The sequence below is a fragment of the Podarcis tiliguerta genome (genome assembly GCF_965153285.1).
Source record: "Podarcis tiliguerta genome assembly, chromosome: 2".
NCBI classification, from domain to species: Eukaryota; Metazoa; Chordata; class Lepidosauria; order Squamata; family Lacertidae; genus Podarcis; species Podarcis tiliguerta.
In genome coordinates, this window is record NC_139535.1 from 93,260,953 (window position 1) to 93,285,530 (window position 24,578).

At 45.3% G+C, this 24,578-nt stretch overlaps 1 protein-coding gene across 3 annotated transcripts; it reads left to right on the top strand.

The window, feature by feature from the left end:
- The first annotated feature begins 492 nt into the window (after nucleotides 1-492).
- On the top strand, nucleotides 493-24,531 carry CARD14 (caspase recruitment domain family member 14). Of its 3 annotated transcripts, none has more exons than XM_083430379.1 (21): nucleotides 493-638; nucleotides 4,262-4,496; nucleotides 5,270-5,407; nucleotides 5,767-6,092; nucleotides 7,429-7,599; nucleotides 8,119-8,238; nucleotides 8,879-9,004; nucleotides 9,932-10,075; nucleotides 10,640-10,768; nucleotides 10,987-11,114; nucleotides 17,099-17,193; nucleotides 17,826-17,871; nucleotides 18,678-18,867; nucleotides 19,141-19,267; nucleotides 19,726-19,963; nucleotides 20,111-20,174; nucleotides 20,587-20,698; nucleotides 20,889-21,062; nucleotides 21,721-21,824; nucleotides 21,985-22,100; nucleotides 23,430-24,531. In XM_083430379.1, the coding sequence occupies exons 1-21, from the start codon at nucleotides 597-599 to the stop codon at nucleotides 23,635-23,637; spliced, it is 3,033 nt and encodes a 1,010-aa protein (XP_083286505.1). In that variant the 5' UTR covers nucleotides 493-596; the 3' UTR covers nucleotides 23,638-24,531. The 3 variants fall into 3 exon arrangements, with proteins under 3 accessions (XP_083286505.1, XP_083286507.1, XP_083286506.1); XM_083430381.1 differs by having other exon boundaries at nucleotides 495-638; nucleotides 10,637-10,768; nucleotides 23,430-23,773; XM_083430380.1 differs by having other exon boundaries at nucleotides 516-638; nucleotides 10,637-10,768; nucleotides 17,102-17,193; nucleotides 23,430-23,773.
- Nucleotides 24,532-24,578: the final 47 nt, after the last annotated feature.

Here is a 24,578-nt window from a genome sequence, read left to right on the forward strand (position 1 = left end):
TACCGCTCCAGCGGGAAGGTAAACAACATTTCTGTGCGCTGCTCTGGTTCGCCAGAAGCGGCTTAGTCATGCTGGCCACATGACCCGGAAGCTGTACACTGGCTCCCTCGGCCAATAAAGCGAGATGAGCGCCACAACTCCAGAGTCGGTCACGACTGGACCTAATGGTCAGGGGTCCCTTTACCTTTAAGGAGATATTTATGTGCCTTACAGTTTTGTTCATGGGTGAGAAACCAAGGTGAGAAAGGGCAGTGCTTGTCCAAAACCCACACTGGTGAAACTACTTGAGGGAGGACTTCAACTATGGCACCCTGGTGTTTACAACCTGAGCCTATGTTGTTACTTATGTGAACTCTCAGCTCCTACAACTGGAAGGAAGTCTGATTAGCTTGCTGAGGTAATGATGCCTTGCTATGCAACAGAGCCATACACCTCTGGTGGAATAATAGATCTCTCTTAGCCTGGCACTCTGCCCAGGAGGAAGAACTGCTGATGAATACATTAAATCTCCCTGGCAAGCAGAGCTGGTCCTCCTGAAAAACCTGTTCACTGTTCTCCAGACATCACAGTCTTTCTCCAAGACATGCAACACCAATATGTCGAGGACAACATTCTCCTCTGTGGATCAGCAGGAACAGGTAGGACTAGTAGGGTCTCAGCTTTAGCGTTCAGTGTTTCTGTCGGGATGGCTTCGCCTGAAGGAAAGGAAGGGCTGCTATCTCAATCACATCCAGGGCAAAAGAGCTGAGGAGAATAGGAGTTTTGTAGGTTGCTCAGTGAGTTGAAGGCCTTAATTTGGGCTTGAGTGTCCTCCTTCTCCATTTACTTCAACACCCCTAAATGCAGGCCTTTAGGGCCTTCAAGACTGATAAATTGCTTTATACAGAGAGCCATATGGAGACCCAGAAACTAAACACCTGAGAACAGCAGGACTTTTCTTCAGTGGGATTTCGCCAGAACTCAGTTCTCAGGTAAGTTCCAGAACTTCTCAGGTGGGTGTCATTGCCATTCTAAGAGAAAGAAGGAGATGTTCATGGTGAGTTCTGGCACCTCTTTTTCTAGAAAAATAGCAGTGGCGAACAGGACATAGATGTTCTTACCCCACAGAGTCCCCACTCCTTGTTTACTTATTGGAGAAGTTCGTTTGTTTGTTTGTTCATTGCATTTTATCCTCCCTCCAAAGAAACTTAGACAGTGTGCACAATTTCTGCTCCTAAATTCCCCGATTCCAACCACTGAAGAGTTTGGAAAAGAGTTACGGTATTTTCATTGCCTCATTCTTTCTCTGCAATGGAACGTTGGGTTTCGAGTTCTCTCTGCGTTTAAGTGACTGGGTACACTTCTGGCTTTTTAAAGATGTCAAGCAATAATCGGCAACGTTGCATACATGAGTGAATTAATAATGATGCATATTATGTATTTCTGATGTTTTTAATCTGCCCAGGACTGTTAGGTAAAGGATTATGCAGAAATCTCAAAATAAATTAATGTAGCAGGAGACCTAGGGTCCTGGAGGGTAGTGTTGGCAGAGCCAGCCAAAGATCTCCCTGTGGCAAAAGTTGCTGGTGCTGCCCATTCCCCGTACAGAAGCCAATTGGACTGGTAACTGAATCTTATATCAACAGACAGTGATGGGACAGCATCCTCCAAAACACCTGAAAGGGGAGAGGAGGAGAACACACAAACACAGAGAACTCTATCCTCCAGCACCTTGCTGCTGTTCCCCGCTTCACTTTGCTGTTCCCTGCTTGATGGTAGGGCCAAGCCCGAGTGCTCAGGTTTGTTGCTTGGTGGTGGCGATGGCGGCTTGCTTTATTATTTGATTTAGGAAAGGAAGGCAAAAATAAAAATTCTACCCCAATCTGGAAAGGTTTTGCCCCCTATCAGGCACTTCAAATTATCCGAAACCTTTTTTGCCCAGTATTATGGTTTCTCCCCAACCACCTAAAAAATTCTGTGCCTAAAAGGGAAATGGCTATTGACATGATTGTTCATTCAACTGTACTTTCCTTGTTTGGGCAGCCCGTCAGCTTCTTGAACTGCTCTAGCTGGAATATGACCCTGTGCTACTTACTTTTAGATAGGAAGCCAAATCTAATTGATTGCAGTGAGGAGGAGGAGGAGGAGGAGGAGAAGCTTCTAGTTTTGATGGTTAGGATAATGTTCTCATCCCTGCCTACCTTATTGGAATTTTATTGCCATGTTTAATCACTGCTGCCTCTAGGTAAATGGGTTGGTGGTGTTAACAGTCCATTGTGGCCCATAAGAGGACTGTATCATTGTTGTGGTTATTTAGTTAACACTAGATATGTGTTAGACACTTGGAAGGACACAGAACGGACAGGGGAGGTGCACGTGGGAATAATTCCAGCTCTAGATGTAAATTGACAAGGAGCAGGTTATCAGCCATCAGGCTTTACTCCAGAATTCAGCAGACATCCACACTGTAAATGTTAAATAAATGTGTAGGTTAGATAACAATTTATTAAGGTGCCTGTGTGTGTGTGTGTGTGTGTGTGTGTGTTCGTCCACCCACTTCTTCAAGTGTGGAAAAGTTCCAATGGCAATACTTCCGGGTTTAGTTTCCTTTGGATAAGGCAGCTCAGGATATTTGGGATGCATTTCTAATGTTTGTGCAAGTAGAGTGTAAGTGGAGGCAAAGCATGCATTTCAAACAAGACAGGAAATCCCCCTATATATGGGTAGCAGCTTGGTCAGTCCTGCAGTTTCAGTTCAATCCAACCAGAGCACACACATGCTTTGGGAAAATGTCAACTGTTGTTTTTCTGCCTTCTGGCCATCAGACGGAGGAGTGTCACCTTTTCCAGACTCAAGGTGGTGTCTCATTCAAACACATGCAGAGATTCCTAGCCTACTAGGAAAAGATCTCCTAACCATTAGTTCCTTTTCATGAAATAGGAACTTTCTATTCTGAATTATGAACCAGCTGAGCAGGCTGGGAAGAAGAAAAAAGTCTGGCAGCAGGTTTTACACCATAAATAGATTTTCCTTCTGGACTCAATGAACCAATGTGGCTGATTTTAATAAACTATTCTTTGAACCTCATATGCATCTTTGGCGTGTGGGTTCATGCTTTGCTTGTGACACACTGTAATCAGGACTCTCTGTGCTGCACACACAAAACAGCTCAAATTCTGTGCCCTGTGTAAATGATGCAAAATACAAAAAATAAAATAAAAAATGCACATATAACGTTTGCATAGTACATTGTGTTTGCCATGGGGAGGAGCAAGCCAGTATGTGACACTGAAGAACTTTCCCGTCCTTTACCACTGCATATTTTAATCCAGCTGCTCTTCCGGCACCTGAGATGTCAGTAGGCATTGCTCACACTATTTCAAGCCTCTGGTTTTTTTTTTTGCTTCCATAACATAGCTGTCAACTTTCAGATTTGAAAATAAGGAATCAGCAGCCTTGAAAATAAGGGATCAGCAGCCTCACCTGTCCCGGGGACAGTCTACGGGATATCTAACAATCTGGGATAGCAGTGGGAAGCAGCAGGAAACAGCACTGGAATAAGGGAATTTCCCGCAAAAAAAAAAGGGAAGATTGACAGCCACGTTCCATAAAGTCTAGAAGCATTTTAAGAAAAAAAGGGAGAGAGAGAGGGGGAGAAATTATGCGCCCAGGACTAAATTGTTGCTACACTTAGGTAAGAGAGTATAATAGACACATTTCAGGCAGTTGGATAATTTGCTGTAACCTGTCGCATCTGTAGTATGTATGTATGTATGTATGTATGACTTGAATTTATATACTGCCCTATACCCAGAGGTCTTAGGGTGGTTCATAGAACAAAATCAGAATATAAAACCACAAAATATATAATCAAAATAAAAACAGCAACCCAATAACACCCCCCTCCAAAAAACAAACAAACCGCACATTTTAAAAGGCCATAGGATGTCAATCAAATCAACCAAAGGCCTGGTTAAAAAGGAACGTTTTTGCCTGGTGCCTAAAGGTGTATAATGAAGACAGGTGTATAATGCATGTAGTGTTAGTTTGGATATAAGCAGAGAGGATTATGGACTCGATCTCCAAGGATCCTTTTGGTCCTGCAGTATTGTGCAATGCTGTTTTCTAGGCTGGGATTCGGCCTCTGCTGTGCCACACACCCAATTTGGAACAAGAGTTGTGTAACTTATGGAACGCTTACCTACTGTGTATTTAGAGGTTCGAAAAACAAGTTTTTGATTTGCGTCCTTCGAAAAACTACTAGCCCCTCTCATCCTTCCAGGTTCCTATTATGGCGGAGGCAGGAGCAGATGACCCCATCCTGGTTGATCAACAGCTCCGTGACATGGATGAGGACCTTTTGTGGGAGATGGTAGAGGGTCACCGCTACAGGATTGTTCGTGGTGTCACCCCGAGCCGGCTTACACCCTACCTGCGCCAGGCCAAGGTGCTCGGTCAACTTGATGAGGAAGAGGTGCTGCACAGCCCTCAGTTCACAAACAGCGCCATGAGAGTGGGTGAGCAGCCTTAGTATAAGGCACATCTACCTATAACGGGGAAAGGGGGTAGGTTTCTTTCTTGCTCCTCTCCCTCTAGAAGAAATGCAGAAGGGGAGGCGGGACAGCCCTGTTGCACTTTGTCTACACCACCAAGTTTATCATTAATCATGCTCACCATAAGCAGATGAGGAAGGCTACCAACTTTAGGAGCAGACATAGCCTGTGTCCAAAGAATCTCAACATGGTAGTGTTACCACTGGAGGGAAGGCTAGCTGTTGATGCAAATATTTGGACTACTAGGACATCATTTGTGGCTGGGGGAATAAATGTGATACTAAACGGGAAGGAGTTCCTCTGTGTCAGTCAAAGGCGGCTGGGTGTTTCACAAAGGGGCAACCTGGTGCCCTCAATATGTTTTGGACAACAATGCTTATCAACCCCAGTCAGAACAAGGGCAACAGATTGGAGAAGGCTGCCAAAGACAGATAGGCAAATTGTCCCACAAAGTCCATAGGTAGGGTAAAATCATCCCTGCACAGACCAAGGCTGAAGGAAGGAAGCCAAAGCTGGGCCCGTCAAGACAAGTGATTGCAGCCTGCTTTGTTGGCTTCTCTGTACTGCAAGTGCTATAGAAGGCCTTTTAGCTGGCTAATAAAATTACTTGCAGAGATATGGCACATCACATCACCTGCCATGTTCCTCTGACCTGGCAGGCAGGGTGGGTCTTAGGGAGCCCCATGGGAGAGGAACTCAATCCCTTTATTCTGTTGCTCTTTCTTATTCCCTTGTAGGTCACATGCTGGATCTCTTGAAATTCCGTGGGAAAAACGGAGCCCTTGCCTTTCTGGAAAGCCTGAAACTCCACAACCCAGATATTTATGTGCTCATCACTGGCTTGGAACCTTCCATAGACCACAATCATTTCAGTGGTGAGTTTTCTCAAACCCTGTACCCCATCTATTAATGGCTCACTTTCTTGGGAGGAGACAGTTGTGTTAAAAACAATCTTCAGCCCCTGAAGTGAGGCTGACCCAAGATATTTTGGCATCTAAGGCAGATAATCAAAATGGTGTCTCTTACACACACACACACACACACACACACACACACACCCCTACTTACACCTTTTCCCCTTGCCAACTTCCTCACACAAACACCAGGTAGCAGAAATACAATAAACACCAGACTGCTGCCAGAATCTGTCTGCCTGAGGTGGATGCCTTGCTCTGTCTGCTTCATGGTAGTCCTGGACCAGTCAAAGGCCTAACTGTTATTTTCCTTACCCTAGACTTGATTGAGAGTTCCCAACTGACAGAATGCTTGGCCAAGGCAGTGAGCAGCCTGCAGGAAGAACTGAGCCAGGAGAAGAGGCAGAAGGTGTCTCTGCTCCATCACTGCCGCAAGCTGAAGGAGAAGACCGCCCGACTGGAAGCACAAGCTGAAAGCCTGAGCGGCATTGAGGCCGAATGTAACCGCATGAAGAGGGAGCTCAGTGCCCACTTCCATGAAGCCCTCAAGCTTAAAGATGAACTTTATGGCCTGTCTTTACGTTACAGCAGTGCCCTGCAGGAGAAGGACCTGGCCATCACCCGCTGCCAGAGCCTGCAGGAAGAGGTGTGGTGGGGTGTCATGCTCAGCTGATGTTGTGACATCATTTTAGGAGTGAAAGGCTGCTATCAGGAATAATGGATGCGCATTATGTGTTTCGAAGAAATTCCCAGTCTTTCGCTAGTCCTCTAAATGCAGTCTTTCAATGAATGTTTTGCCACAGCTCCAGAGTGCTTCCTGTCAGTAATCTGTAGCTATTTTTATACATGCCCACTTTTACTGCTAGGTGTTTTGGAATGCAGGAATTGTTAGCTTGCCCGGAGTAATGCCTAGCTTGGCACCTTGCCTCCACTGGAGGCAACGATTTATGCTGCAGCTTCAGGGGAAAGGCATAGCTCTTCCACCCCATGGACACCTCCTCCAATACAATTACCAGTAGATGATGACCCATTTTGATTGACTGGAAGTGACATAACATAAAATTCCATGGAAATGATGCAATCTGATTCCAGACCAAGATTGTTTGGTATCTGCTTGTTGGAAGAGAGTAGGGTTTCTTACAAGATGACTCCTGAAATGCCTGGTTTATTGGACCTATCAGCTGAAAAGTGTGGTATTGTAGATTGGATTGTGTGCTAGGAGAACCAGTAGCCTATCACCAATTTCTTTATAGTTGTCCAGATTTTTCTCTTTCCTCCTGTGCTATGATTGACCTAATTATGTATTTAGCTTGGTTTCTTGCACAACCTGCATAGGTCTGGAGCGTAGAAGACGACATCCCTCAGTAGGGGTGGTCCTGTTCAGAGTTTTTACCAGCCAGTCAGTCATGCTCTTTTCTAGAATACCATAAGCCAGGTGTGAGGAACCACTGGCCCTCCATATGTTGCTGAACTACAACTTCCATAACATCTGGCCATTGACCATGATTGCTTGAGCTAATGGGAGCTGTAGATCAGCAGCATCTGATCCCCCACCACACCTTGTATAAGCTGTAAAGTGCTCAAGTGGGCCATTCCCCACTCCCAGTTTTTCATCTTTCTTTCCCAGCTGCTCCTCAACATTCTGTGGGCACTAAGCATGCTCAGTCTTTCCTTGGCTGTTGGGGATGGGTATGTGTGTTGGGTATTTTTGTTTTAAATTTGGAGTTTCCTTGAACGTGCTGGTGCCACCATCTGGTTTCTCAGTGGGCCTGTTTTGGCTCCAGTTCTGTTGTCCCTCCCCAGCTGAGTCCACTGTTAGAGGGACTGGCAGTCTAGCTGCATGCTTAAAACCAGACCCTCAGGTCCCGTGTTTCAGAGTGAACATCCAAACCTGGCCAGGTGTTTCATGCTGCCACCACTCGTCTTGCTCACTCACTACTGCTTCTTCTTCTTTTTCTTCTCTGTGTTCCCATCAATGGTAGTTGTACCTGATGAAGCAGGAATTGCAGCGAGCCCGGGTGCCATCCTATTGTGAATGGGAGAGGTCCCCAAGGCCAGCTGGGGACACACAGCCACAGGCCGATGAACTTCAGACACTGAGAGAGGAGAACGAGCGTCTCAAGTCAATGGTGGAGCTGGGGACCTTCAGTGTGGTAAAAGACTATTTCCAGGAATACTTTCATACTGGTTTTGCCTGTGCTGTGGATTCTTTTCACAGTCCTTTTCCTTCCCTCGGAGAATCCAGCGAACTGTGGTTCTGTGACGAGAGCTGGGGATTTCTTAACAGAATTCTTAGTTTCACAAAACAACCATTTCTATGATACTTCAGCAGCATATTGGTCATCTGGTGTGAGAACCAATGCAGGCTTGCAATGTAGATGTGCCCTTAATGTGTTTGCCCTAAATACAAGCTTCTTACAAACTTATATAGGCAACTGCACAGTTGCTTCCTCACATTTCAGCAAAACTGTTTGTCTTGAACAAATCCCCTCCAACTACATAATGTTCCTTTACTGGCTGCAGGAGGCTTAGCTTTTGAGGAGGCAGACTGTCACAGATCCAACCGCCACATATGGGTTTCCGCACCCATCCTCCCCAACCTGGGCAAGGGTGTGATGGAAGGGTAAGGGGAGCGGAAATGCGTCTCTGATGAGCCTCTCTCATTTGCCCAGGTGCAGAAGGATATCCTGGAGCAGAACCTCGATGATGCTCTGGACGGAAAGCAGGAGCTGCTGAATCGCATCCACTCGCTGAGGGAGCAGGCAGCACTTGCTGAGAATCAACGGAAGCAGGTGAGAGGGGGCCGCACAACCCATGCTTGCCTTTAGGCAAGGTGGGAGGCAGAGGAATCAAGCCTCTTTCCAACTCAGGTCAGGAGGACAATTCAACTAGCATAGCTAGCTGCATGCCCATACTTCAGTCTGTAGCATGAGGTTATAGAATCCAGCCCATATTGTTTGTTTACATTTGTATGCCATGCTTCCTCCCCTAGGGGAGCTCAGGGCATCTAAGGACACAAAGCAACACCAAAAATAAATAAACCATAGAACATTTAAAATACCAAACAGCATCTGATTAAATTTGCGGGAGCCAATACCTTTAGGACAGAGTCTCACAACGAAAGCTGCTCCAAATATATTTCAATGTTGCACCTGAATGCTGTCAAGCTGGGTTACATTACCAGCATAATGTAGGTGTCAAGAGGACCTAGGATAGCTCAGTTGGTACAGCATGAGACTCTTAATTTCAGGGTTGTGGGTTTGAGCCCCACGTTGGTCACAAAGATTCCAGCCATTGCAGGGGTTTGGACTAGATGACCCTCACAGTCCTTTCCAACTCTACAATTCCGTTGCGTGCATTAAGGCAGCGGCAGAGAGTGTCATGCATTTACTGGGTGTTAATATCTTGCTAACATTTTTTGTCACTATTCAGTACTGGGAAGAAAAGGAGCACACTCTGATCCAGTGCCAGAGGATGAAGGTGGACTGTGAGATCTACAAGGACAAAATCAGTGCCCTCCAGGCACAAGTGGCTGATCTGCAGAAAGAGAGAGATCAGGTAACCTAGAGGTCTGACTGCAGCAAAGAGAGGAGTTGTTTTCAGGGCAGGCGGCAGGGAGGTTACCAAAGTAAGGGAAGTGGTGGCTTGTCCGATTAGAAGGGATCTTTACCATTCTAGAATGTTGCAACAGTTAAGGAAATGTCCAATCAAATGTTCCAAGCCATATAATGGACATTACCTGTTACTAGCTGCAAGGTTTTAATGGGCAGGTGGCGCTGTGGGTTAAACCACAGAGCCTAGGGCTTGCCGATCAGAAGGTCGCTGATTCGAATCCCCGCGACAGGGTGAGCTCCCGTTGCTCGGTCCCTGCTCCTGCCAACCTAGCAGTTTGAAAGCACATCAAAGTGCAAGTAGATAAATAGGTACCGCTCTGGCGGGAAGGTAAACGGCATTTCCGTGCGCTGTTCTGGTTTGCCAGAAGCGGCTTAGTCATGCTGGCCACATGACCCAGAAGCTGTACGCCGGCTCCCTCGGCCAATAAAGCGAGATGAGCGCCGCAACCACAGAGTCGGCCACGACTGGACCTAATGGTCAGGGGTCCCTTTACCTTTACCTAGAATCCAGCCCAGTAGTTAAAAAGATAGCAGCAATTGTAACAAGGCTTGTTGTCTAAGCAGAGAACTGGCTGCATTACTAATTCTGTTTGCGGAATCTCTTCCCCCGGACTTCCAAGACAACCCAGGCAGCACCTTGGTTTTTCTGTTGGTAGTGCAGAGTACTCCTTGTGCTTCCTGTGGTATGTTCTGCCCCTATTTAGGATTGATTCTCAAGGCCCCAGAGCAAATGGTTCACTGGAACCTTTCAGCTATTGTGAGAATAGTTTTGATCTCCTGCACTTGTCCCTGTAACTGTTGCTGCCGATAGCTTATTTCCGTCTGTCTCCTAAAGCCCTTGCCGATGATGTGTTTCTGCCCCCCCCCCCAGGCCTACAGCGCAAGGGATGCTGCTCAGGTGGAAATTTCTCAGAGCCTCCTGGAGAAAGATTCGCTCCGCCGCAAAGTCTTTGAGCTCACTGATGAGATCTGTGAACTCAGGAAGCAGACAGGCCTAAGTGGCTCAGTGCTCGCGGTGAGTTTTGGGATGAGGGTAACCGAGGGCCCCCTCTCATTACACCTCTCCCACTTCCTCGCCTATCCCCTCCCAGTTTGCCCAAACCTCCCCTCCCAGCACCCAGTCCCCCACCCCTACCAGCTCTCCCAGCTCACCCTCACCTCCAACCCCTTTGAAAGGAGGATGGGAGGCATTTCAGAAAGTGGCTTACCAAACTGCTCTCTGAAGCGCCTCCCCTCCTGCTTTTAAATAGCTCACTAGGGCCACTTGCCACCTCCACTGCTTGCTTGCCTACTGCCACACTGGAGTTACCGTAGCCACCTACTGACAGCCATGCAAACTGCAGCATGACAACAGAACGACAATTTTATTATATGGGGGGAATACACGTTAAAATTACTTGTTAGCAGGCAACATACTCATATTCCCCAGCACACAGCATGGAAATGACTGGGGTAGGAGAAAAATGGCAGCTCCTTATCATCTATATGGCGTTGTTCCCGCCAGTATTTTCTGCCCTGCAGGCAGTTCTTTGCTGCGTGTTTTATGAGCCATTTCTCTCTCTCTGTTTCCTCTAAGCAGGTGCAGTGGGATGGGCCTGCCAGCTCTCTGACCAAGGAACCTTGTCCTAAGAGGAAGCAGCGTCTTGTGCGCATGAACGCCGTCTGCCCCCGGGGTGACAGCCAGGACAGCTTCTTGAGCATGTCTGAGGTGCACAGCTCGCCCCTCCCCAAACCCACCATACTTTTTCCAACTGGGGGGGGGGTTAGGGAGAGGCGCCACAGGATACTATCCTCAGGGTCTGGAGTCTCACTTGTCTTGCAGGCCCCCACTCTTTAGGGCACAGAACACCTGGGGGAAAGACCTGAATGGGGAAATTGGAGTTCCCTTGTGTCTGAGTGGCCTGACCTACTTCTTTTCTTTTGCAGTCTTGGTCAGATTTAAGCAACAGGTCAAACCAAGAGCTGCTTGGGAGCATCCGCTCATGCTGCCCAATCCCACCATGTAAGCATTCCCTACAGAGGAGAGCCATGCAAGAAAGTTCTTTTTCCAGAAGGTGAGTACAGACCATGCTCTGCTGTATACTGCTGGTTCCCAGCTAGGCCTATGTGGACATGTGTGCTTATTAAAAAAGAGATAGAATTTTGATAAGGTAAAGGTAAAGGTACCCCTGCCTGTACGGGCCAGTCTTGTCAGACTCTAGGGTTGTGCGCTCATCTCACTCTATAGGCCGGGAGCCAGTGCTGTCCAGAGACACTTCCGGGTCACGTGGCCAGCGTGACAAGCTGCATCTGGCGAGCCAGAGCCGCACACGGAACGCCGTTTACCTTCCGGCTAGTAAGCGGTTCCTATTTATCTACTTGCACCCGGGGGTGCTTTCGAACTGCTAGGTTGGCAGGCGCTGGGACCGAACGACGGGAGCGCACCCCGCCGCAGGGATTCGAACCGCCAACCTTTCGATCGGCAAGTCCTAGGTGCTGAGGCTTTTACCCACAGCGCCACCTGGGTCCCTTTTTTTGATAGACATTTGATAGAATTTTGATAGGCAAAATGCATTCAGAATGAGAGTAAAATCAACAAAAGCAAGAAGATTTACTGGAGACTGCTTAATTACATTTAAAGACAGAGACATGAGGAATACAATCTTGCAGAAGAATAGAGAAAAAAGACTGAATATAAATGGGAATTACATAATCATATTCAAAGATGTTCCGATCAGATTACTTAAACGAAGAGACCCTTACAAATCACTAGTCCAGACGCTGAAGAAAAACAAGATTGAATTTAGATGGGAATTCCCGGAGGGGATAACATTTGCTTATAAAAGCAAAAGACACAGATTGACAAGTACAGAAGAGATGGGGAAATTTCTGAGAAAATACAAAGAGTTAAAACTGGAAAAAGAAGAGGATAAAGGAGTTGATGAAGGAGCAACAGGCGGATCAGAAGAAGAAGAAGAAGAAGACAAAGAGAAAAAGACAGATGAAGAAGAAGAAGAAGAAGTAGAAGAAGAAGAAGCCAAATTATAAAACTATAAAATTATTTAAAATTATTAAAATTAAAATCTGGAATTATGGCGCTGAAAATTTGGAACTGGAACATCAATGGAATGAACGATAAAAAGAAGAGAAATAAAATTGAACAATTTTTAAAGAAGAAACATCTAGATATAATTTGCTTACAAGAAACACATGTGGCAAGAAGACATAAAAAGATATTAATTAATAAAAGATTGGGAAATGAATTTGTATCCTCAGACAAGCAGAAGAAAAGAGGAGTGGTCATCTACGTAAATAACAAAATCGAAGCCCAACAAATATTTAAAGATGAAGACGGAAGGATAATTGCAGTTCGAATCAAATGGCAAGGAGAAAATCTAATTATAGTTGGGATTTATGCACCTAATGGAAATAAGACTGAGTTCTATAAAATTTTGGAAGAAAAACTTTTTGAATATATGGATCAGAAAATGATAATAATGGGGGACATGAATGGAGTGGTCTCTCTAGAGATGGACAGACTTAGAGAAGGAGTAAGTAAAGAAGGAAAATTACCGAAATCATTTTTTTCAATGACAAAGAACTTGAATTTGATAGACATCTGGAGACTAAGACACCCATTGGATAAACAATTCACCTATCATTCTGAACCGAACCAGTCGATGTCTAGAATAGACCAAATCTGGATTTCATCTGAACTTACTCCAAGAACCCAACAAATTGAAATTCAACCGAAGGTGATTTCAGATCATAATCCAATAAAATTCGAATTAAAAGGCTATGAAGAAAGAACCTTCAGATGGAGGATGAATGACTACTTGCTGGACGACCAAGAAGTTATGGAAAAAGCACAGAAGAAACTGACGGAATATTTTGTGGATAACTGCAATAAAGGAACAAAAATAAATGTTGTTTGGGACACAAGTAAAGCAGTAATGAGAGGATTTTTTATTCAACAAAATTCAATTAAGAATAAAAATAAGGAGAAAGGCAAGAAAGAAATCCTCAAACAAATAATGGACAATGAACAGAAACTAATCAAGCATCCGAACAACAAAAAGGCAAGAGAAAACATCAAAATATTACAAAGTCAATTTGCAATGATAATAAACAAAGAGGTAGAATGGAACATAAAAAGACTGAGACAAAATAACTTCGAACATGCAAATAAATCTGGCAAATGGTTGGCCTGGCAAATTAAAAAAAGGAAAGAACAAAGCACAATAAACAAAATTATGGTTGAAGGAGAAGAGTTAGTCAACCCGAAAGAGATTAGAAAAGGTTTCTTGGATTATTATAGAGGATTATATAAAAAGAAAGAAAGAAACAACCTGAGAAAAATTGAGAGATACCTAAAAGATAAAAAGGTGCAAAAAATCCCAACTGAGAAAAAACAGCGGCTGAATACCCCAATCGAAACTGAGGAAATAAAGGAAGCCATTAAAGATTTGAAAAGGGGGAAAGCTCCAGGGCCAGATGGATTCACTGCAGGATACTATAAAGAAATGAAGTCTATTGTACTAACGCCGTTAAAAGAAGTCATGAACAATCTTTTAAAAGAAAGAGACATCCCAGAAACTTGGAAAGAAGCATTTATTACATTTCTACCAAAACAGGACTCAGACCTAACCCAAGTTAAAAATTATAGACCGATATCACTATTGAACACAGACTATAAAATATTTGCAGGAATACTTGCAAAGAGACTGAAAGGAATATTACAAGACTATATACATAAAGACCAAGCTGGTTTCCTTCCAGGCAGGCAGATGAAAGATAATATAAGAAATGTAATTAATATAATAGAATATCTGTCTGTCAGGATCGATAAACAAGCCATGATGATGTTCGTAGATGCCGAAAAGGCATTTGATAATATAGCTTGGGATTTTATGTTGAGAAATCTAGAGTATATGGAGATTGGCGAGGAGTTCTTCAATGGAATTAAGGCAATTTATACAGAACAGAGAGCAAAACTAATAATAAATAATGTTATTACGGAAGAATTGAAAATCTCTAAAGGAACAAGACAGGGATGTCCTCTTTCACCATTACTATTTATAACGGTGTTAGAAGTCCTTCTGAATTCTATAAGACAAAACGAAAAAATAAAAGGGGTAACGATAGGACAAAATGAATACAAAATTAAAGCGTTTGCAGATGACCTGGTTGTAACAATAGAAGAGCCAACAACGACGGCCAAGGAAGTTATGGAGGAAATGGACAAGTTTGGAGAGGTGGCAGGCTTTAAGCTAAACAGAAAAAAAACTAAAATGATTGTTAAAAATATGGATCAAAGTGCAACCGAAACAATGCAACAACAAATTGAAATAGAGGCAGTTAAAAAGGTGAAATATTTGGGGATATGGTTAACCCCAAAAAATATTGACTTATTCCAAAATAACTATGTACCAGTGTGGAATGCAATTAAGAAGGACCTGGAAGTGTGGGGAAGAATGAAATTTTCATTTTGGGGAAGAATTTCCATAATTAAAATGAATGTGCTGCCAAGAATGCTGTTTCTGTTTCAGACTATCCCCATAATTAAGGGGATTAGTCTATTTAAAGAATGGCAAAGAATGATCTCAAGATATATATGGCAGGGCAAAAAGCCGAGAATACAATTTAAACTTTTGACAGATATAAGACAAAGAGGAGGCTTTGCCCTGCCCGATTTGAAGTTATATTATGAGGCGTCATGTCTTTGCTGGTTGAAAGAATGGATAAAACTAGAAAACAAGGAACTGCTAGATTTGGAAGGATATGACAATAGATTTGGCTGGCACGCATACTTGTGGAAAGATAAGAAAAAAGTCCATAAAGGTTTTGGTGACCACATCTTCCGGGGGCCACTAATTGAAGTCTGGGATAGGTATAAAAACCTATTGGAACCTAAAGTACCACATTGGTTATCACCATTAGAGGTTATGAGTGTCAAGAGAACCAACATGAGAGGTGATTGGGCAACTTATAATCAATTATTAGTGAAAGAAGAAGGAAAATGGAAAGTGAAACCATATGAACAAGTCAAAAAGTTTGTATATGATTGGTTGCACTATTATCAGGTAAATGAAATGTTTAGGAAAGATATAAGAGAATGGGGCTATGCAGACAAAGATTCAACATTCCAGACAGAAATTGTAAACAAGGAGGGTAAAATCCTGTCAAAAATGTATAACTTGTTGCTAGAATGGAATTTAAAAGATGAAGAAGTAAAATCGGTTATGATTCACTGGGCCAGAGATTTTGGTTACAACATACAGTTGGAAGAGTGGGAAAAACTATGGAAAGAGAACTTAAAATTTACAGCTTGTATGGCACTGAAAGAGAATGTGATGAAAATGTTTTATAGGTGGTATATTACACCAGTAAAATTGGCAAAAATGTATAAGACCTGTAACAAGTGCTGGAAATGTAAAGAAAAAGAGGGTTCCTTTTACCATATGTGGTGGGAATGTAAGAAAGTGAAAGATTTCTGGGAAATGATATACAATGAGTTGAAGAAGATTTTGAAATATACGTTCACAAAGAAACCAGAGATCTTTCTGTTAGGTATTTTGGGAAAGGACATTAAGAGAAAAGATAGTAAATTCTTCCAATATGCAGTGACAGCAGCAAGAGTACTTCTGGCACAAAAATGGAAACAACAAGATATACCGACAGTGGAAGATTGGAGGTTTAAGTTGTTAGACTATGCTGAATTGGATAAAATGACTGGAAAGATTAGATACATAAGAGACCAAAAGTTTTCAGAAAACTGGGGAAAGTTTGTAAAGTATCTGGAGAACATAAGTGATGGCCAAATAACGCTAGAAGGTTTTAAAAGAGCACTGTGAATATATGTGAGACATTGTCAAAAGGAAACTGAGGGGAAAATTTGGAAAATGACAATGGTTAAAAAAAGAAATGCGGAAACCAATAATGGCTATGAAAGATTTACGGAAAAGCTGTAGGAAGTCCTAAAATCAAAGACTAAGGAATCAAAATGTGAAATGTGAAAATAATGTATGTTTTATTTGTTTTATTTTGTTGTAAATTAATAAAAAATTATTTTTTAAAAAAAAAAGAATTTTGATAGACAGGTGCATTTTGCAAAGCGGGCAAATAAATACCAATTAACAGAAATATTTTGGTTTTCTAATTTATCGCAGATGCTTTTTTCCCAGTCATCCAGATTTTAGCAGAATTTTGAAAGGGGGTTAAGAGCAATTAGGTAGGATATGGAGATGTGACAATTATCTCCCACCACCACTGGAAGTCTTTATAAGCCTTGATCTTATACTTTCCATATGTTTTCTTCACAGCCATGAAGGGTAGAAACTTGCACCCTTAAGTCTTCATATACTACCAGATTCTGTGCAGCAGTTACCACGGCCACTTCTTGACAGCCGTACAAACTGCAGCAGGAAACTTTTATTATGTAGTGTTGGGCGGGGGGAACAAGTTAAAATGATGTGCTAACAGGCTCCACGGGGGACGCGGGTGGCGCTGTAGGTAAAAGCCTCAGCGCCTAGAGCTTGCCGATCGAAAGGTCGCGGTTCGAATCCCCGCGGCGGGGTGTGCTCCCGTTGCTCGGTCCCAGCGCCTGCCAACCTAGCAGTTTGAAAGCACCCCCGGGGGCAAGTAGATAAATAGGGACCGCTTACTAGCGGGAAGGTAAACGGCGTTTCCGTGTGCGACTCTGGCTCGCCAGAGCAGCGATGTCACGCTGGCCACGTGACCCGGAAGTATCTCCGGACAGCGCTGGCCCCTGGCCTCTTGAGTGAGATGGGCGCACAACCCTAGAGTCTGTCAAGACTGGCCCGTACGGGCAGGGGTACCTTTACCTTTTAACAGGCTCCACTGGACATGTGTGAATCTGTTCTAGGCTCAACTAAACAATATATAAGGAGGGAATATTTTAAGATTGTTCATCCTGTTTATCATACACCCACACCCACCATCCTGAATGTAACCTTGCCACCGCCATGACCCCCTGGATTGATCTAACTTTCCAGTTCACACTCTGTTATTTTCATCTTATTTATGTCTCCTCTTGCAGCAGTTCCCTGGAGTTTCTGGAGGATGATTTCCCTTCAGCTTCTGAAGAGAAAGTAGAAGACCCCCCTTTTGAGTATGAGATAGTGGAAAAAGAGGGTAAGGGATCAAACCTAGGTTGGTGTGTCCCTGGCTAAGAGGAGGAGACGACTCTTCCCATTGAGTTGTTGTATTTGTCATTACCTCATTAGCTCTGGGCATAGTGCAGCAGCTTCACTACCTTTCTGCAAAGGGTCCATAATCTTAGGGGGACAGGGCAAACCAATCATATCAATAATAGTAGGCGACTTGTTATCAAAGTGTTAATTTTAAGTACAATACTGTGACTCCAAAGTCAGATCTGTACTAAAGAGAAAAAGCAGGGACATACAATTCCAGAATTTGCTTCCTTGGTGAATTCTGATTACCTGTTTTTTGGGGTGGAGAACTTCAGACCTGCAGGGCCAAATGTGGCCCTTTAGGGATCTCTTATCGAGCCCATGAGACTTTCCCAGGCCACACCCCTCATCTAGCAGGCACCCCATATCCAGCAAAGCAAAGGAGACACAATGAGTAAACTCTGAAGGTTACCAGCCAAGCACTTTGTTCAGCAATAATAGATCCTGCCTCTTGTTGCAGAACTTACTGCCCCATTCTGATTGGTTGGTGTGCAGCTTTGCAAACTTAACATGGGTGCCTGGTTAGAGACAAACAAAGTGGTCACTTATTCAAACATTTCTTTTTCATTCCAGATGGCAACTCTTTGTGGCTTCACCTGGACCCCTGCATCTCAGAGAGGTAAATGTCAAGTTCCCAACTGCAGAAAGTTTGGGTCGTAAGTAACCACAGACTCAAGGCCTAAGTCAATGAGGATTTTCTCAACAATTGAGGCACCCATGTCCTGGGCAAAAGACAAAAGGGCTGTGCTGACATCAAGGAAAAAATGAGTTTGTCACCCAAGGAATCTATCTGAAGGCAAGGGGTGAGGAAAGAGAAGAAGGCAGGGCAAGAAGCAAGGTGGTGACAAGAAGGAGCAACAGAAATGAGAAACAGGTGTCAAGTTTAAGCAAGAATGGAACATTTGAGTAGCAAGTAGCAGGCCAGCTAACATTTTTGTATAGGCAAATAGCTGTAGGCTTCCCAGGAAGTAATTGATACCTGTCATAGGGGCTAACTCCTAGGGGCCAAGGGGTCTTTGCCCCCTCCATAAAACATTTGAGCCCCCCCAAAAAAAGTTGATGGACATTGCTATTTAAATAGTGTGTGTGCACTGCTTCATGTGATCGATTATGTGCGGCGGGGCTTACCTGCCCCCCCCCATATATTTTGTTCACGGTGGCACCCCTGGTATGGGTCATCTAGAGTTAGTTGCTACCATGATGTATATGTGTGTGTCTGCATGCACACATATTTTTTCTCAGAGGGAAGGTTTTAAGACCTGATATTTCTGACAGTGGGCCATTTTGCATGTAATGCTATGAAGCTCAGTAGAACGTGTGAAGGAATGAGCCAAGGGGAAGGAAAGGGGAGATATGCACATCCGGGAGGAGACAGAAGCCCCCATGCCCACTCTGTCCTCACGGCTCCATTCTCCTCTTCCCCAGTGTGCCCATGCGCCGGCGGCTTGCACAGCGTTTCCCAAGCCGCATCACAACCATTGCCTTCCAAGCCAACACTTTGATGGAACAGATCAGCATCATTGGGGGGAACCAGACGGGCATCTTCATTCACCAAGTCACACCTGGCTCTGCTGCTGATGAGATGTCTTTGTCGCCAGGCCATCAGATTGTGCTGGTAAGACGTGCACATCTCCTCACTCCTCTAAGACTCCGTTGGTTATGTCTACGGAGCCTATCTTTCTCTTTCCCATGGAGATAACCTGTTTCCTTTGGACGCTCCTCCTAGCTGCATCCCTGTCCCCATGTAGAGCCCAGGGAATGGCCACCTGGCTTGTGGCTTCATCGAGCTGCAACTGATTACCATCATATGTTTGTCTCTCTCTTGAAACCCTCCTTCAAAGCACTCTCCTTGATTTTATGTTTAAGCTATTCTTCTTCAAATTTGTAGGTGGATTATGGAGTCATGGAACCAGGTTTCAAGGCTGTCCTGGAGGATGCAACACTTGAGGAGGCTCTTTGGGTCCTGGAAAGGGTCAATGGCTTCTGCTGCCTGTCCGTGCGTCTCAACATGGAGGGTAAGGGTTGCCTGATGGGAAAGGGGAAGTCGCTATGAGCAATCAGTGATATGGATATTGCTTGAGGTCACACCATCAAGTAAGTGGATACCACTAAGGGTGGCATACTAGGAGATAGGCAGACCTGCTTCATGGGTAGAATCCATTGGGAAGTTCCCCTGCACAAACCCAGTTGAAATGATTGTAAGATGTGCAAGAGCATTTCAAGGAGGAATGTGTTAGATAGACAACTTTATGGCGGATTGCACCCCATGTTAAATAGTGTGAATGAGGAGGTGCTCTTTTAGATTTTCTACCTTGGGCATCAAAATGTTTTGGGACAACCCTGGGCATCTCCCTAGCCATGGGTAGAGTCAGGAAGCCATCGTCATTGTCCCCATGCCCCTTGGGCTTCTCAACTCTTATCCTGCACTCCTGCTATTCCTGCACAGCATTTCCAATACTCTCCAACCCATTAGGCTATAAGAAGCTGCTGAGTGACCTGAACTCCAAGCTGGTGACATCTGGAGACTCCTTCTACGTTCGGTCCAACCTCTGCCTTGAGAGGCAGGCACCTGGGGAACTTCTAGTAGGGTGCCATGACATCCTGCACATCACCGACACAGTGTGCCAGGGACAAATGCAGTGGAGTGCCTGCCAGGTGAACCCCTACACCATGAAAGACATGGATGCTGGCACTATCCCCAACTACTGCCGGTGAGATTCATCATCTGAGAAGGCCTGAAAGGCCTCCTTAGCGCATCTGAGATAGTCCTCTCCACATGGCATGATGGCCAAGGAGAGAGGAACACATCTACTCTTTTCTACCTAACACATTCCTCTGTCCCCTTCTTTCCACCCTAGGGCACAGCAGCAACTCATCACCCTGATCCAGGAAATGGCCCAGAAGAGCACCGTCACTCACAAGGTAATTGGGAGCAGCCTATGAGGAAAGAATCTTAATATATTTTCCATATGGTTGCAGGCACAGCTCACTGGAAGTGTCTTGTGCAGTAGCTTGTGGACAATTCCGTGTAGCCATTCTTACTGGTGCATCTCTGTAAACCTCCGTGTCCTCTTCCTCCATCCCTTGCTTTGGAGTGATGGCGTCTCGTCACTGAAGTTAAATCTGCAAGCATTTGTTCAGATTGCGAACGGTAGTCACTGGTGACGAAACATGAAGCTCCACCAATGAGTGTGGGCCAGTGCCATTTCCCTTGTAAGCTGGGGAAGTTGGCAGAGAGAAGGAAGCATATAACCCTAACAGCACTGATATGTGGAAGACATACTGGGTGACAGTCATTTGGAATGAAGGCTTGACATTCCTTCCTGCCTTGCAGAATTCTGGGTTGCAGCCCAAACTGGTGCGCATCGTGAGCACAGACAACAAGAAGATCAATCCGCTCTGGTCATCGATGGACTGCAGCCTGTCGGATTCCAGCAAGCCACATAGTGAGTTCTGGCTAGTTTCTGTTTCTAAAAATTACCCTTTGTCCTTTAGCAGTGTGTTGTTCCAGAAGACAATTGTCTTGAGGCTGGTCTTCTGCAGAACAACATCAATGGCTCATTTCTCTTCAATGGGGATCTCTGGCCTTGAATGAGTGGCCTCCTCCAGCCTTGGCTCTTCTTCCTCTTCCTCTAGTGAGCCGCCGAGTCAGTCTTCACACCAGGAGCTGTGTCAGCTTGATGCCGTACACTTTGGTCAGGCCCTGCAGGCCTGGCTGCCCGCGCCCAGTCCTCCTGGTGCCAACGCTGTTGGGAAGGATCCTGGCTGACAAGTTGTGCCTGTCCAGGGCCTTTGAGAAATGTCCAGCAGGTACGTCCTTGGGATGGGGCCGACTCCATCGTTACATAAACTAGGTGGCTCCCTTTGCTGGAACTGCGCAGGGGAATGGTTGGATAAGACATGGGCCAAGGGAGCAGAGGGACTTTTGCTTGGCTTCACTCAACAGAGGGGGCAAGTAAATGAAGAAGAGTTTTGATTTGATATCCCGCTTTATCACTACCCTAAGGAGTCTCAAAGCAATCTCCTTTCCCTTCCTCCCCCACAACAAACACTCTGTGAGGTGAGTGGGGCTGAGAGACCTCAAAGAAGTGTGACCAGCCCAAGGTCACCCAGTAGCTGCATGTGGAGGAGCGGGGAAGCGAACCCGGTTCACCAGATTACGAGTCCAGCGCTCTTAACCACTACACCACAAGTGTCTTCCATTGAAGCAATGGAATTGAGGGTAGTAGAGGTTGTCTTCTGATGTCCATCTCCAGTTCTTGTCACAAGTACTGCCTCACCCCAAGACACACATCTTGACATCTTGGCAAATGTGCCTTGTGGTACATTTGCTCATTTTCTACTCTGCCCCACCCCCTGCACCCAGCAGTGTCACCAATAATTCCTGAGAGGCAAGGTCCAGTTTGGAAGCTTCTTCAGAATGGCACCAAGCCGTGTTGTCTTCTTGACCAGTTTCCCCCCTCTGCAGAGCCCCAAGGCGAAACACAGAGTAGAGATGCGCTCCCTGAAAAAAGCAAGATGAGTAGCAACTGTTGTGTTCCCCATCAGGCTCTGGAGTGGCTGATGCAAAAGGTAACAGGGGTGCAAGGGGTCTGGGAATGTGGCCCAGGGGTGCAGATGCAAGTATCTCTTAGGAGAAACTGGGATTTGTCAACCCCACCCCACCAGCTCTTAAGAAACATGCATGCACAGACTTGGAACATAATTGCACCCTGAACCTGCTCCCCTCTAGAATGTGCATGGCTGGCTGGACCTGGGCCTGGAAAGTGTGCAGGAACTCCTGGCTATGGAAATCTACCCCATCATCATCTTGGTCACCATCAGTGAAAAGAATGGAAAGAAATTCAGGTAAGAGCTATTGCTCTGCACTGAAAGGTCATTGTCTGCTTAGCAAAACCCGACGGGCCAAGGCCTCCTTAGCGTAATCCTAAAGCCATGACAACCTTCTTCCTTTCAAGCCTGGATTTGAATTGCATAAAGTTAATGATGCAGCCTTTACAGTGGTACCTCATGTTACGGACGGGATCCGTTCCGGAGGCCCGTCCGTAACGTGAAACACCCGAAACTTGAAGTGCTATATCTGTGCAGGGCGATTTGGCGCTTCGGCTCATGCATGAGTGGCGAAACCTGGAAGTAACCCATTCCGGTATTTCTGGGTTGCCACGGGACGCAAGACGAAAACACGCAACCCAAAGCGGACGCAACATGAGGTTATGACTACAATGTACTTGGAGCGGCATTTATGGGTGCAGCAGGAAGTCACATCTATCACGTTGTGGCTTGGCTGTGAAAAGGGGTGCTTTTGAATTGAGTTTTTTTAAAAGAAGCAAGCTGCCCAAAGGGGTTGTTGTGCTATAGGACAGTCTAGAAATCATTTAAGTAAATAATAATTACATAACTGAACACCCTGCAAAAGTATTGGATGACAACTATGCCAATCACTGAAACAGGCAGGGGAGATAATTTCTTCTGCCACTTATTCACGCCTCCCACCTGTCCTGGGCTTCAGTCTTTGCCATCCTTCCTACTGTTGCCACCATTCCTCATCCCTTTTGCACTTAGCCTTGGGAAAATGTGCTCCTTCTCCTCCAGTGCCCCTTACAGCCTCTTTTCCTAGCCTATATTACACAAGTAGGGACGCGGGTGGCGCTGTGGGTTAAAGCCTCAGCACCTAGGACTTGCCGATTGAAAGGTCGGCGGTTTGAATCCCCGCGCCGGGGTGCGCTCCCGTTGCTCGGTCCCAGCGCCTGCCAACCTAGCAGTTCGAAAGCACCCCCGGGTGCAAGTAGATAAATAGGGACCGCTTACTAGCGGGAAGGTAAACGGCGTTCCGTGTGCTGCGCTGGCTCGCCAGATGCAGCTTGTCACGCTGGCCACGTGACCTGGAAGTGTCTGCGGACAGCGCTGGCCCCCGGCCTCTTAAGTGAGATGGGCACACAACCCTAGTGTCTGTCAAGACTGGCCCGTATGGGCAGGGGTACCTTTACCTTTACCTTATATTACACAAAATGGGACCAAGACTGCAATCCTCACCCCCCTTACCTGAGAGCAAGCCCTCTTGAAGCTAGCGGGGATTACTTCTGAGCAGACATGGTTTGGAAGATAACATCCCATGAGAGTAAGGCCCCCAGGTCTTAAGTTGCTGACCTCCAGCCCAACAAACAATCTGTGTTTCAGGAAAGCCCTCCAGCGTCTCGGTGCAACCGAGGAGCAACTTTTGGAGACTGCCCGGAAAGAGGAGGCCCAGCTGGAGACAGTGCCCTGCCTCTATGGCACCATCGCCCCTGATGCCTGGAGTGACCACGACACTCTTGTCAGCTGTGTCCGCATGGCTATTGCTGAGGAGCAGAAGAAAGTGGTATGGGTGGAACAAATGCCTCACTGAACCTTTTGGAAATGGACAAGCGGGTGGCGGTCCTTTGTCTCAGGGCCTTGGAAGGACTTGACAGTGGTGCAATATATTCTGAACTAAGCTCAAGTGGGACTCGGGGCACGTTTGTTCAAACTTTCTGAACACTCTTCTATACGCACACACACACACAAAACACACACACTTCCAAGCTTAATTGACCTTTTGCCTCCCAACCCTGACCGCACACCCCGCTATGCAAAGTCTTATGTTGACTAGGAAAGACAACGCTTCTGTTCCATTGAAAATCAAGACCTTGTTCAGCTGAGTTAAAAAAAATTCAGACATGTTTCATTCTGTGGCTTGTCCCCAATGGGCTTGTTCCCAATATGCCCTACATTTTGCTTAAAATGCTGAAAAGAAGGTGCTTTGGGGCCAATTTGAAAGCAAGAGAGACCCCTTGATTTCAATGGGGCAAGTAGGCAAAGGATTCGACCCTTCACAGCTCAATAAATATGCACTCACAATACACTGTTAACACATGTACAAATGAAGAACAGTGGGATGTTGTATGATTTGCTATGCTCATGTCCTACATTTCCCTCCCCCAGAATATACGGGACCCTTGTGGCCTCTCTTTTAGTGTACTGGGTATCCCAGATCTCTCTGGCCTTCTGTCAGCACCTGCTTCTCAAGCATCTTGCAATATTAATACACTGCAGGTGTTTAATCCAGAGACTGTAGATACAATACTTGTAAACAACTGCATACTCATTCAAGCTGTCTCTTACCTGGTTTACCTTCCACTTTCTGTTTTCTATTACTGCAGCAGGTAAAGCAAATATATATCTCCTGATTTTATTTCATTTTGTAAAACAGCACAGTGCTAGGTAGCTCTGCTGCTTGCATTAAACTAAAATCCTTGTTGAACACTCATATATATGTTTACTGCCTACCACTGCTATGGTGACCCCAAC